The following is a 14,908-nucleotide window of genomic DNA, read 5'->3' as shown; positions in this document are numbered from 1 at the left end:
GGGGTGGGTTTCTCTTCGAAGGGACTTCCTTGCTTGAGCGACAGTAGAAACAGTTTGCAGTTTCTATTTTTCAAATATTACTTTAATTGTAAGTTTCCTCTGTATATTTGAATTCTGTACAATATTTCGGATGGTACCGATCGTAAAAACATGCAAAACACAAATGTTCCCTACACCATGCGCATCCTAATAATGACACTGTCTTACATTTACATATTTTTAAATTACGTGGAAAACAAACTTCGTTCACATTTTGAAATTGGGGTTTGTCATTGCCCGGCGTTAACCCTGACGCGCACCATGCATATCTAATCATATTATTGAATATCGGCGCGCATAATTGATTATGAAGTAAAGAATGGATACGCAATGCGTCTTCGCGGTCCGTTAACTGACGCTTATGTTCTATTGCATATGAGCAATTTTGAAATTTTTTAATAAAATTTTTCACTTGATGGTAAAAATATACGTCGCAGGGTTGTACATACAGTGTACATTTAGGGGGTATTCTCGCTGTCAACCCGTTTTCGCACTATTGGTCCAAACTCATTTTTAGTTTCCTGCAATCAAACGAATAAACGCGGTACTAATTTTCCCGAGGCTGTTAAAGTATACTATGCCGTGTATGAATGTGTAATTTTATTTAAATTGCCTGTTTTCACAAATACGCTTTTGACTCCCCTAATGGACAATGTTCCAGCAATCGTTGACTGATACTGACAGCCTGTTTGGTCAATATTTAAAACCAAATCTTCTGGGTAGTTTTTATATAGTGCCTTTACTGTATTTTGAAATTTTTTTGCAGCCTGCAAGATATTTTCCATTGACGTAACCTCTCCTTTTGCAACATATCGGGTAATTTTCCTCTGGCGGACATTATATTTTTGTTTAAATTTTTGTGCCCAACGTTCAATTGCAATAAATTGATCACACCCAAGCTCATCTTCATCCAACCCTGCGACGTATATTTTTACCATCAAGTGAAAAATTTTATTAAAAAATTTCAAAATTGCTCATATGCAATAGAACATAAGCGTCAGTTAACGGACCGCGAAGACGCATTGCGTATCCATTCTTTACTTCATAATCAATTATGCGCGCCGATATTCAATAATATGATTAGATATGCATGGTGCGCGTCAGGGTTAACGCCGGGCAATGACAAACCCCAATTTCAAAATGTGAACGAAGTTTGTTTTCCACGTAATTTAAAAATATGTAAATGTAAGACAGTGTCATTATTAGGATGCGCATGGTGTAGGGAACATTTGTGTTTTGCATGTTTTTACGATCGGTACCATCCGAAATATTGTACAGAATTCAAATATACAGAGGAAACTTACAATTAAAGTAATATTTGAAAAATAGAAACTGCAAACTATTTCTACTGTCGCCCAAGCAAGGAAGTCCCTTCGAAGAGAAACCCACCCCTTATGAACAGAACCACCCCCTGTGAAGAGAGTTACCGGGCGTACTACGCATGGTAAAACGGGACAATAACGACGAATTACTGTAAACGACTATCCCTACGGTCAGATATAACCGGAGCTCTAATTTTCGTTAAAGTCTATTCGACAGTCTGCAGCCCGCGACGTCTTAGGCATATTTTTTAAATATATAAAAGCACCTCACACTTATAGACGTAGTAAATTTAATACATCATCGATAATAATAATAATATTAATATTCTTGCACTGATATTATTTGTAATTTTCGGTTTTATTATATTTATATTATATCTGCACTTGTATTATGTTTGTACTTTGTGTGCAGTAATATTGTAATAATATATATTATTAACATCGTTACAGCGCAAAATAATTTTAGTTGCAGCCATTGCATTACTACGGTAAGAAAAAGAAAAAGAAAAAAAAACAAGCGCGCACCAGGAATCGAACCGAAGACCTCTAGCACCGTAGCCAAACATCTTATTATCGCAGCTACGACCGTTGCTTGCTAACAATGTTTGCGCAACTGAAATACTACTGTCGCGCAAAACTTTGAACTCAAATTTCTCGAAAACGAAGGCCCACTGTACAAAAACCCTTTACAGTTTTGTAACACTAGGTGTGCACTACAATGTCCACCCAGTCTCATTCCAGAACCGATTGCATAACCTGTGCAGTCTCCTTGTAAGACAGAACAGACCCGACACAGTAGTTCAGCATCCACAATTGGACTAAACGCCCGATACACGGAGTTAAATTACCAGCGAAAATACCAGAGAATAAAATAAAACGGCACCAGAGACAACGGTCGCGGGGACTAGTATGAGTCACATAGTAACGCACGTGCTAACGTTCCCGCAATCAAAACAATCGACCTGTCACTTCGCTGTCTTAGAGCAGATTGGACGATTCATGCACGTCATTGATTAGTTTTCATGAGTTTTACCTTGGATGTAATTTTAGCTACATACAGTCTTGCTTAAATAATTGAAAGCTGCCTAAACTTTATATGACTAATAATTTAAAAATGGCTTTAAGAAACCATTTTATTAATAGAAACTGCTAAAATGGACTTCAAATTCGGTAACAGAGGTTTTATTTGTTTGCAAAAAAATATATAACACAAACTATATATATGTATGAAAAGAGATTATCCAGAGGTATTTCGGCATATATTTACAAAATAAAAAAACTTAATTTTAAGGGTTGGTGGTGGGAGTAACTTGAAAAATATGTTTTGTTCGAAAATTATTTTTACGCGGTTTTGTAGATGTAAAAAAAGGATGCAACTTTTGTTTAAACTTGTTTTCCATATCTTTCACCATTCTCGAAATATTCCACGGAAAAGAAAAATTTACATTTTTTTCAAGGGGTTATGGCACCAACAAAAGAATAGGGTTGCGTTACGGATGAACTGCTCTACTTGCACACCGAGTTGCATAATTTTCTGAATGCTTATGAATGGGCGCAGCGACTGCGCTGCGGTCTATGCACTCAGTGCGTGAATCGGAACAGACCCATGGGCTACGAGAAAGAGCGGGCTGGTACCGCTAGGACCAGAGAGGGAGGATCGCCCATCGTGCACTCCAAACCTATGAACAAACTCCGTAAAAGCCCGTGCGATCACTAGGTACTCTGGCTCCGCTCTCGATGACGGTTCGTCCCCCTAGTAAGGGGTCGTCCGCAAGCTAGCCGGCCTATAAAAAGCGGGCGAAAGCGACACGAACGGGGAAGACAGGTCAACGGGTTATTACGCGCCTTGCCGTCTCGAGCCCCTATGGACTTCACCCCGCGGCCCCGACCGTGCGGGGGCCGCTGAGGAAGATTAGCTCTGAGGGATACCATCTCGAGGCAGCATGTGAAGCTCCACGGGCGCGAAAGCCAGGAGCAGCAATGGAGGTCACCCGGCCAACTCCCCCGCGCCAGTTTCGACTAAATCAATTAATGAAGAATTCTTTGCTTCTTGTAGAGCAGATTGTCAATTATTTATTAGTGTGTAAAACTAATTTTGATGAATATAGTACGGCTTGTTAACCCGGGAGTAGGCGCATGTCGGTCTTTTCGACCGACGGTTTCATATGTTTTGAAACATGATCCATAGCGTTCGACTGTTTACTTTTTCCGCAGAACTATTCCTCTTTGAAGGAGTTCTTGACTTATTTATGTTACGGAGCGGCACTTAGTGCACTCGTGTAGGTTTTAAATCATACATTTTTACGCGTCGGTCTTTTCGACCATAGCGCGCCTGCTAACGTTAGTCTCATTTCGTCTGTCGCGTACGACGCGTACTGTGTGGCAATCATGGCTAATACTAATTTCCGAGATTTCTTATTGATTGAAAACATTGAAGACGAGATCAGTGATTCCGCAGAAGATTCCGATTGTGTTATACAATCAGATCACGATACAGATTCGGAAATTGATTCTGCGGATATAGAGATATCAGATGAAGAGGAGGCGTGTACTTTGAGCGAAGGAAACGTAAGTATTTATTCTTTATTCTCAAGATGCAGTTTCTAATCCGAGGAAAATAAAAATATTTAATACGTTTATGAAACCATAAATTTATAAGTATATTTTTTTAAAAACAAATGTAAATATAAAATATATTAGATAATTGCTATTATTGAAAATTAAAAATCAAGTGATAAATTCAAATTGATAAATAGACAATGTAATTTTATATTTTGCATTCGCACAAATTTTTATATAACATTTTATTTTTAAAATCAATTAGAATGCATCATTTGTATAAAAATAAATTTTCCAGAACTCATAATATTATAATACGATTAATCATTTTCTCATAAAAAATGAAAATTATTTACGTATAACGATTCTGAAGTAAGTAAAATACAATGTTATGCATTATTTATATTATTTTAGTCATTTTATTAAGTTATTTCTGATTACATTACCATCGGTCGAAATGACCGACGTGCGCCTACTAACGTAAATTATTTGGCGCGCCTACTCTCGGGTTAAAACCTTGACAACTAGGTTCATTTACTAAAGAATCAAAATTCAACACTAAAGATGAAAAGTTACATAAAGCTGATAATATGTGGTACGGAGAGGAAGAGAATAAAGAAGTAATATATATAATTGTAACTTTTTTATAGAGTATATAATTATCATTTACAACTTGTAATTCCTTATTATTTGAGTTATTATATAACAGATTTAATAATATGAACTTATATACCATTCCACCTAAGAGTAGACCTACGCCCCTACCGATTTGCGACCGATCTGCGCAGCTCGCATGGATCTGACACACGCGATTGGTCGTAGCGCTTTCCCTGCCGGTTTCCTACCAATCAACAGGATGTCCTTGCACGGAACGAGTCTGCTCTTAAGTGGAATGCATATAGAAAACAGTGGAAGTCATTCTATAATCTATAACATTTGACAGTGGAATATTAAAAAATATAGAACAAAAAGTGATTAATGCCAGAACTTAGAAGCCTTTTGGAAAAAGTTGTGGTGTTAACATACCAGATATGAGACTTTTTATATATTCAAGTACATAATGTAGTAGATGCATTTAGTGGGCAAGTACCATTGTTATGTGATGCTGTCACTATTTCCGAACGATGCTTAACAGTTTTACATGAAAAATTAAGGAAACAGACAAAGACAGAGTCATAATAATGTGGTTACGACCATACATTGTTAAAAAATTATACAAAGTGTATAATTATACAAAATTATACAACTTAATGCCATTGGAAACTTTTTATGGAACTTAGTTAATGGAAATAACTGCACCATAGTATATCCTAACACTAGTTTATTAATAAGAAAACTAATGTAGTCGCGAATGTACAGTAAAAAATTACTCAATGTGGTTTAGACGTTAACTGCTCGAGGCTGATTCTACGAGAGTTTTTAGACGACTTTAGAAAGTCTCAGAATGAATTCTAGACAATACCCAGATAGCACACAGATGTCTGAAGACGCGAAAAAAGGTATCCTAAAGCCGTCCAGACCTAAAACGGACGTAAATTGACGTTTTTAAGATGTCTGTGCTATGTGGGTATAGAACAGGCCCGGCCAGCTAGTCGATTTGGGAGCGGAGCGCTCCTTCCCAGACAGCATACAGACATTTTGAAGATATCTTAAAAACATCTGAAACCAAACATTCAAGATATCTTTAAGATATCTGGAAACGTCGTTTTCACGTCTTGTACACGTCTTATGTTACAAATCAAGACCTCTTAAAGATTTTTCAGACAACTGTCTAGTTAACTTAAAGACATCTGTATCAGGTCTGGGTTAGGAAAACAAAATTTGGCAGGGACTAGAGAATCGAACGCAGGCTTTCTGTTTACGAAGCAACCACGTTCACACCTACCCGGCACACTTTCTTATCAACAGTTTTAATATCTAGGTATGTATTGAGCATCAATTGTTTATAAAAAATGCACATTAACGCGAAATATTGTATAGAATAACATCATTCGACCTCTAGACTCATTCCTCAAAATTTGTCACACACATTGTCATACAATTGTATTAAAGAAAAATTGACAAAACAAATCTACGTTACTTGCATCTAAAAGATGTCTAAAAAAAAGACATATTAAAGATATCTTTAAGCAGACATTTTAAAAATATCTTTAAGATATCTTTAACATGTCCATAAGATATCTTAAAGATATCTTTGTTACAAATCAGGACGTTCAGATATTCAGACGTAAAACAGACGTAAAATGGACATCTTTAAAATGTCGTGTGCTGTTTGGGTTCTGGCTCCCAGAGCCGCACGGGAGTCGACCTCAGAGCCGATACCGCGAGCATATGTACAACGGATGTGGGAAAACACGTGTAAGTAGTAATGTGCGTGCAGGCTCGTGCCCATAGACTTAAGTAACTGGCACTCTTGGGGACCTCAGGGAGCCAAGTGTTGGTAATTATTTAGAAGTTTTCCATCCTTACCAATTTCAATGATTTTTTGGATATGTTATCAAGATCAAGATTCTGAACAACTTTTTCCTATACATGTTAACGCCGCACGACCTTCGTTTTCGAGATATTTGCGAAAAACTTCTGTTAATTTATTCCGACGCAACGCGTTCCACTCTCCAACTTGTCCCAGGTATTAGTATTGGTTGGGGCTAGATTAGTGCGCGGGGCGCTTAAAGCATGATAGCAAACTGATGTGAGTTTAGAGATTTGAACGAGAAACGTGCGGATGCCCGTCAAAACCCCGACTCATATCGGTTCGCCGCGCGCAACCAATACTAATACCGGGGACAAGTTGGAAAGTGGAATGCGTTGCGTCGAAATAAGTCGAATGAAGTTTTTCGCAAATATCTCGGAAACGAAGATCAGCTTCGTCATTCGTTTGGTCCCATGCTGACGCATACGCTGCCACAGACGCGTGCTGTAGGTAGCTATACGGCAGAATACATTGTATATTAGCAACAGTTTTTCGTGAATATCTCGGAAACGAAGGTCGAGCGGTGGTAACATGTATAGGAAAAAGTTGTTCAGAATCGTGTCCCCGACGGCATATCCAAAAATCATCGAAATCGGTGAGGATGGGAAACTTCTAAATAATTACCCAAGTCTTATCGCCCCATTACATCATTTCGGAGCTCCTTGCCATCAGTAAAAGACCTGAGATTTATCACTCGCGGAACGCGGTGCCACTGATCCGCTACAATGCGTCTCTGAACTCACAAGAGGGGCTCCTAAAGCCACGAGCTAGCTGGACTTGATATTGACTTTGTGTGGCTAAAGCTCAGTTTGTTTAATCAAATTCGGTTATTTTATTGGTGAAATCCGGTAGAACCCTTATCAAGAGCCTAGAATTGACACTATCTCCTACTAGTCAGGGAGAAGGAATACATGTTATTGCAAATCAACGATGTGGGAAGCTGGCATCCATCGAACCTCTTACCCATCATCGGGCATAGCTGATCCTTCTTGCCTGAGCACAATGAGGTCTTTGAAAATGGGTTCACTAGCCAAGAAAACTGGTGCCTTGATCACGAAAAGCTTGTTCTTGGGACAGTAAAAGTGGCACCTTAAAGAATATTTATCACAGCCAAAATATTCCATTTAAGGATGAAACACATATGATTATGTTGATTCTGTAAGTAAATAGCAAATATTTTTGAGATTCATATTTGCGGTGTGATTAATAACTTTCTAAAGGTTATTTATGTTTCTAAAAGATATGGTACAAATAACAACATTATCAAATTAATGATTGCACACAGTATCATAAAAATATTGAAACTTCACCAACCTCTACACAATATTTAACCCAGTGATATTATTTACAAAAAGAAAATGTTGTGTTTATATTACAATTTATGTTTTTACTCCTATAAATTCGCATGTCATTCCAGTTTTCTTAATGGCTTCTAATACCTCTGCAGAAGGACATGTAGATGTTACGAATACTTTCTTTCCTTTTAAATCTATTTGCACGTTATGAACACCTACAAAGAAATTTAAATAATAGTTTAATACATGAAAAAAGGTATTCAGATTGCAATGTAATGTAATGTTTTTAATGTATTTAATGTTTCTAATATTTAGCTAGGATGAAATAATTAGAATTAAACCACACAATTTTATTAGAATTTTTTTAGAATTAATATATTTTATATACATTATACATCTATAAAACAAACACTGGTCACATACCTGCTGTTTTAACAAGTACATTCGTTACAGAAGAGGCACATCCTTCACATGCCATTTGTACACTGAATTCGTAGACCTTAAATTTAAATTATTTAGCCAATATGTTATTATCGTCGCATATTAAAAATGTCATTACCTGTGATTCCATGCTGACAGTTGTATATATTTAACGAGTTGACGTGGCAACTTGTGACTTCAGTGTCATTCAATGCGTGCCTGTATGACATATGCAGATGCAGTATCACAATCATAGATAAGTAATACATACTGGTTTATAGAGCACCAAAGAAGTGAGTATGCGCATCCGCCGTATTGGGTCCTCTGGAGAGAGAAGATTATTGAGTACCCGCCTTTTTGGGTATTGTCAGATTCACTTTATAAACAAAATATGCGTTGTTGATATTGATGCATAGTAGCACGACACAGTATTAGAGTATTCTTATTACATTTAAGTTTATATTTGGTTTATAAAGCGAATTTGACAATACTCAAAAAGGCGGATACTCAATAATCTTCTCCCTCCAGAGGACATAATATAACGGATGCGCATACTCACCTCTTTGGGCTAATTCCACTTACGCCCAAATCGCCCGTAAATTTCATTAGGGTAGGTTTCCTTATACGCGACTGGACGCATCGTCAAGTATTTCAAAGTCGATTTTCTCGAAAATGAAGCGCAATATCAAAAAATTGTATTCCTTTTTCTGGACTTAATTACTTGTTATAAGTCGAAAAGAAAGAGTAACTTTTTTTCATATCGCACTTCATTTTCGAGAAAATCGATTTTTAAATTCTTGACGATGCGTCCAGTCGCGTATAAGGAAATCTACCCTAATGAAATTCACGGGCGATTTGGGCGTAAGTGGAATTCGCCGTTTAGTGCTCTAGTAGAGAGCTATAGTGAATTCGGTAACTCGCACTGACTCTGCACTGGTGCCAAAAAATGACTTGGATTGGTTGATTCTTCTAGAGCTATCTTCGTTTCTATCAAAAACAACCAATCCACGTCATTTTCTGACACCAGTGCAGGGTCAGTGCGAGGTACCGAATTCGCTACTAGAGAGATATCAAAGTGGAATTGCAGGAAAATGCATGGAGAAGATCGAAGGAAGATATGAAAAAAGATGGAGAAGAGAAAGGTGTAAAACATTTTACAAGAAGGGAGAACAATATAGGGGGTAGAAGACCATGGTTTGTAAAGATAACAGGAATGGAGAGGAAGAACATTAGTTTTCTAAACAGAATAAGAGCGAATCACTACAATCTTGCAGAGTCCCTTTTTAGGAAAGGAATGGTGAAGAGTGTGGAGACGCCTGACTGTGAATGCGGTGGAGGGACAGAAGATATAAACCACATCTTTTGGGACTGTGATAAGTACATACATACTGTCGCTTGCAGAAAAGTAGGCGCTCGGTCGCTAAGCGAGGCGAGGGGGATACTTTGCTCGCATTGGCCGACGCGACAACGTCGACGAATACAAAGTAAGCAAACACAGGACACAGGCGGTGGGAGCCAATGCATGCAAAGTAGCTCCCTTGCTCTCCCCTTACCTCCGTGCGCATAAACCTGAAAAACTTGTATCGCCGCTGATTGGTTGCCGCCATTTGTGGCAAAAGCGGAAGTAGACAGAGAAAGAAAGTGTAAAAAAAGAAAGAGACACAAATACGGATAAAAAGAAATAAATAAACAAGCAGCTTGGAAAGCAGACGATTTAGTGAATGTTTAGGTTGTGTTATTTCCGGTTTTGCTACAAATGGTTGCGGTTATACCGATCACTTCCTGGAGAATCACTAGTAGCGACAAATGTATATATGTACTAGAGTTGATTGTGACCGCAGTAACGAAACGAAACGGCATGAATGCACGCTGTGCATTGCCTGCAGTCTATGCACTCAATGCGCGAAACGGAACGCACCCTGACTTTGTGCTGTTCTGGTGCTGCCCTTGTGCGATCTCGTGGGGATTTTTATTGGAACGCGAGTTTCTTTTAAATTTTCTCTTTATTAAACCATTTTTTTCTCGTTAAAAATATTAATTTTTCATATTTTGTTAATTGAAATGCCCTAAAAAGTGCACTGTCTATATCTTCGATATTATTGCGAATTTTGGTCCCAAATTTTCAAGAAACATTCATAACATATCAAACACTGAAAATGCGGATTTTTTTATCTTTTTGGTATATCTCGGTATATGCCTCCCTTAAATGTTTAAAAAATAGTCCTCAAAAATGAAAATTACAATTTTTTCGGCTTTCATAAATAAAAGGGTTCGAGAAGGAATTAAACTTTCAAAATTTGAAAAAAAAATGTTTTTTTTTTTAGTTTTTCGGACTTTTTTCGAAAACCGTTGGACGCACGAGGAAAAGTAATAGAATATAAAAGATGCTCCTTGTTTGGATCTACAACTTTTGTTTGACATATTTTTTTATGTAATTAATAACTTGGAGGATATTATATAAAAGCGACTTTGCGGGCTGTTAAATAATTTAAATGTTCAAGGGCCCAGAGGCTCCGTTGCCCGTTATCCAATCGGGCTCAAACTTTACACAGATTTTTTTTAGTATTTGTAACTATTCTGGGGAGGGGAAGCGGTGCTGCGAAAAAAATCTTGGAAAAAATTTCACCAAGAATAAATAAGAGCCACCCTAGTACATACATATACAGTATGAATGTGGATAAATGCATAAAAATAAAGGTAGTGCATATATAATAAAAGTATTCACTTTACATTCTAAGCCATTTTGTTGAGATTGTGTATATGTACCTATAACTGTTTTTTTTTTTAAATATTACTATGTGATGTTAGAGGTCGTCCTTAAATTACGTAAGGCTTTCTGGGGGAGGACGTGAATTTCTTACATTTTTTTACAAGAGGGAGGGGAGTCAGGTAGCGTTTTACGTAATATTTTTAACCTAATTTTCAATAAATACCTTCCCGAAACCGAGTTAAATGAATTATATAAATCTTTAAAAAAGTTTTAATAACTGAAAAGATTAAATGTAAAAAATATTACGTAAGGTGGGGGTTGGAATATCAAATCTTACGAATCCTTATACGGGGGGAGGGGAGGGGGTAAGAATTTGCCAAAATTACCCTTACGTAATTTAAGAACGGCCCCTTTTAACATGTACAAATTTTTTCAAATGTTGCGTCCTTAATCAATTTGTAATTAAAACTCCAATCATAAATTGTCAAGAAATTTCTGATTTAATTGATTGTAAGAAATGTATAACCCACAACAAGAAAAAGCATACTGTGAAATGGACATTGTTAATGTATCTTGCATTTCAATACATTGCGTAACTTGCAATGTAAATGTAATGTAATTCCTTCACGTATATGTAGTAAGATTGTAAATAATCTCAAGTCTAACAAGTTAAGAAAAATTGTGTATTCACTATTTGATAATACAGAATTTTTAGTAATAAATTAAATTATTATACACGATTCTGCTGCTTTTGTATTGATTAATTTTAAAATAGTCTTCATTCTTCCTTCTGATCCTATGTCATATGTTTTTGGAAACTGTATTCCTGGTGCTCTACTATATATATTCTGCATACATTGTTCCCACTTGACTGGCGAAATAATTTGTTTCAGTATATATTTCTTCATTACTCGTAGATTGCTATATGGTGTAGCTTTGTAATTAGAATATACATGGCATCTAGGATCATTTACTTCTATCGAATTTAATATTTTATGAATTGAGTTCAAAGCAGGTTCCATCAGTGGTGTATGAAATGCTCCTGATACAGGAAGTCTATTTATATTACTGAAATGAAGCTCATTCTTATGATTTTGAATATACTCTAGTGCTTCTGTGTTTCCTGCTAATATTTTTCTTTGTGTATGTAAAAAAACAGCAACTCTGAAACGAGATAATGATTAACTAATTTTGTAATAAAGTTATACAGAATTTTTTTTATTATTTGCTAACTCTTAAAGTTTTCAAAAGATACTTTACTTGCATACTGGATTTTCAACACCCATGTCCATTGCCCATTTCTCTGCATCGTTGCAAGCCTTAGAAACTTTTGTTTCTGGTGTACACAAAACAGACATCATTCCCTGGGATATCTTATCTGAAGCATATTGCATAGCTTTTCCTCTAACACAGACTAATCTAACTCCGTCTTCAAATGTTATGGCACCAGAAAGAATCAGGGCAGTTATTTCACCTACGCTATAGCCTGCTGTAGCAACACAAGTATCAAATACTTTTGGTCTTTCTTCGCGCAATTTCTCCAATGCAGCTAACGATGTAACCACAGTAGCAGCTTGATTAAACTCGGTTCTGTTCAATTTTTCTTGCGGGCCACTTAGACAAATTTTTAATAAATCATAATTAAGTATTTCATTGGCAATTTCGAAAAGTTCTTTAGCAGCAGGGAAATGCATATATTTTTTAACCATGCCAACTTTAATAATGCCTTGTCCAGGAAACAATAGCACAGAGGTATTTGCAGGATCAACAGGTGGTCTTGTTCCTTCTATTTCATTTATTGGTGCATCTATAGGATACGGTGTTGTTGCCCAATTTTTATCATTGGCATCCTTGTATATTGCAGATTCTTTAAGAAGACGTGAAACTTTCTCTGTGCTACATGAAGGCTCAAAATTGTCTTTTAAAGTTCCTTTTGTATTCACTGATTCGGATGAATTATTTTCATCTTTACTCTGACTACTTGAAAATCGACAGATATGTCCTAACCGAACAGTTGTGCACAAACAAGGGAATATTTTGTTAAATGATGTTCGTTGCAACATTTTAACTACTTTGCATTAATTATTAAGATTTATTAAATATTTACAGAACAATGTCTCGAGAAATAAAAGTATTCGCTTACACCTAACCTAATCATAAATTATGATCTATTTATATATGCTGGTATGGTTTTTGAGATATTACATTCAAATCGTTCGCACAAATTATATGCAGAATTTTAATTTACTAAACACAATGTAAAAGTACCGAATCTAGCTAATGTAACTGCATTTAAAATATATTTTTATATATTTGCGTATGTTGATCAACATTTATTTTCTATCATTTTTTTCGTTAATACCCTACATTGATGATACATAATTATACATTAATGTAGTTATAACAATACTGCACGTTCTATAAGGTTATCATACAAGAGTGATCGCAATTTTTTATTTTTTATTTTTGCTATTTGAAACGGTCAAAGCGGTTATACGTAGGTACATGCACTAGGCGCCAGAATCGGATTCCCTTCGGATATTTGGCAACGTTGCATGTCACTAGAACCGTGAGTTATGCGTAGTGACATGCAACGTTGCCAAATTTCCGAAAGGAAGATGTTTTGACCCTAGCGCGATTAGTTTGTAGTTATGAATATTGTTCGTAATATTATATTCGTCAGGTATTCAAAAGTGTCGATTATTGGCATACGCTGAACATAGTCATAGTAATATAGGGACGTAGCAATGGTTAAGGGGTGTGAAGCAGCTTCCTGGGACCGGGGAACTATGGTCACGTGGTATTTTGGTGCCGCATTAGCGATTACTTGTGATCGCGCAAGCGCAATCTTATTTTCATGGAGTAAGAGTGAATCAGAACCAGTTGGAACCAGTGTGAAAAACAAAGGGAGTAGAGAGAGTAGTTGAGTGTGGAGTAGTAGAGAGTGATTTGCAAGAGAAGCAGTGTGTTATAAATATATTTGAAAAGATAGATATACATATGCCACAGTGCATTGTAAAAAATTGTAAAATTCACTCGGGAAGTCGTCTCGTTTTGAGACAAAAGAAAGAAAAAAATATTATGAATCTCTCGTATCACCAGTAAGAAAAATATTGTAATTACATACATAAAAATTATACTGTATTATCAAAATGAGGCAAATGAAATAAATTTATACATTTAATTACTTTTTTAATAAATTAACATTTTATAATAAAATTTTTAATGTTTCATTATAAAACTTACCAATATTTACTTCCACGGTGGCAAGTTATATGTTGCTGCAAAATTCGTTATATCACATTCTTAAGTTCAGAAAAATAAAAGATAACCTTGTAATTCTATGTATTTCTAAATTACCATGTTTTATTTGTTTAAAGATCTCGTCAAATCATAATATTGCAAACCTTACTGCGAGGTTGCAAAAATAAATTTCAAACAAAATCAATACACATTTTTCATATCTATAGATTCAAAATTTGAACCATTTAAATCTGACATCTCAGTAACCATTAACATTTCAGTATGTTGATTTATAAATAAAACACTCTGTTTCTCTGTTTTATTGAAAATATTCTATCGTACATATGTAATTGTAAACGAACTAAAGGTCTCATCTTGAAATTTCGCGCATTTAGGCTAGAACCAAACACCAATGGGTGCGTTCCGATTCGCGCAGTGAGCGCATGAAATTGATGGCATCATACAATTCCCTAGATTTTCTCTCACTTGCCACCAATACGATGCCACTTCCGCTGCAGCGAGCGTGCAGCAAACGCAGAATTTCAGAGGAGAAGCAGTCACTGCGGGCGTGCGCATGCGTATTTGTTTCTACAATCTTTGATTATTTGAATTTCTTTATTGGAAATACAGAAATTCGGCTGATACAATTTAATGAAAAGTAATAAAAACAATTAATTCTCTAAGGATTACAACTGCCACTTTTCTACGTTATTATTTCGAAGAAACTTCATCTCATGTTTTTTTAATACAAATGTATAATTATATACTTATTACCTACCGGTAATGTTCTTCGAATATTGTTCTCGAATATCCCGGAATGACACGTTTTATGTAGTCTGCCAATTTT

At 36.0% G+C, this 14,908-nt stretch overlaps 4 protein-coding genes across 6 annotated transcripts in view; 1 reads left to right on the top strand and 3 right to left on the bottom strand.

Annotated features, from left to right (window-relative positions):
- The window catches only part of LOC143369726 (meckelin), a 292,527-nt gene that overhangs the window by 128,699 nt on the left and 148,920 nt on the right, over positions 1 to 14,908 (bottom strand). The window lies entirely within an intron of this gene.
- The window catches only part of LOC143369795 (uncharacterized), a 281,266-nt gene that overhangs the window by 137,896 nt on the left and 128,462 nt on the right, over positions 1 to 14,908 (top strand). The window lies entirely within an intron of this gene.
- On the bottom strand, positions 4,549 to 8,390 carry Atox1 (Antioxidant 1 copper chaperone). 3 transcript variants are annotated; one of them, XR_013085509.1, is made up of 4 exons: positions 8,248 to 8,390; positions 8,112 to 8,187; positions 7,708 to 7,903; positions 4,549 to 7,549 (listed from the first exon to the last, which is right to left on the bottom strand). XR_013085509.1 is itself a non-coding variant. In XM_076814225.1 (3 exons), exons 1-3 carry the CDS (start codon positions 8,257 to 8,259, stop codon positions 7,773 to 7,775), a joined length of 219 nt encoding a protein of 72 aa, XP_076670340.1. In that variant the 5' UTR covers positions 8,260 to 8,390; the 3' UTR covers positions 7,601 to 7,772. The 3 variants fall into 3 exon arrangements, 1 of the variants encoding a protein (XP_076670340.1); XR_013085510.1 differs by having other exon boundaries at positions 4,549 to 7,482; XM_076814225.1 differs by lacking the exon at positions 4,549 to 7,549 and having other exon boundaries at positions 7,601 to 7,903.
- On the bottom strand, positions 11,483 to 13,338 carry Beg (malonyl-CoA-acyl carrier protein transacylase beg). Its single transcript, XM_076814114.1, has 2 exons — positions 12,079 to 13,338; positions 11,483 to 11,982 (listed from the first exon to the last, which is right to left on the bottom strand). Exons 1-2 carry the CDS (start codon positions 12,879 to 12,881, stop codon positions 11,541 to 11,543), a joined length of 1,245 nt encoding a protein of 414 aa, XP_076670229.1. The 5' UTR covers positions 12,882 to 13,338; the 3' UTR covers positions 11,483 to 11,540.

This window comes from Andrena cerasifolii, chromosome 6 (assembly GCF_050908995.1).
Source record: "Andrena cerasifolii isolate SP2316 chromosome 6, iyAndCera1_principal, whole genome shotgun sequence".
Classification (NCBI taxonomy): domain Eukaryota; kingdom Metazoa; phylum Arthropoda; class Insecta; order Hymenoptera; family Andrenidae; genus Andrena; species Andrena cerasifolii.
This window is presented reverse-complemented; position numbering and strand designations above follow the sequence as displayed.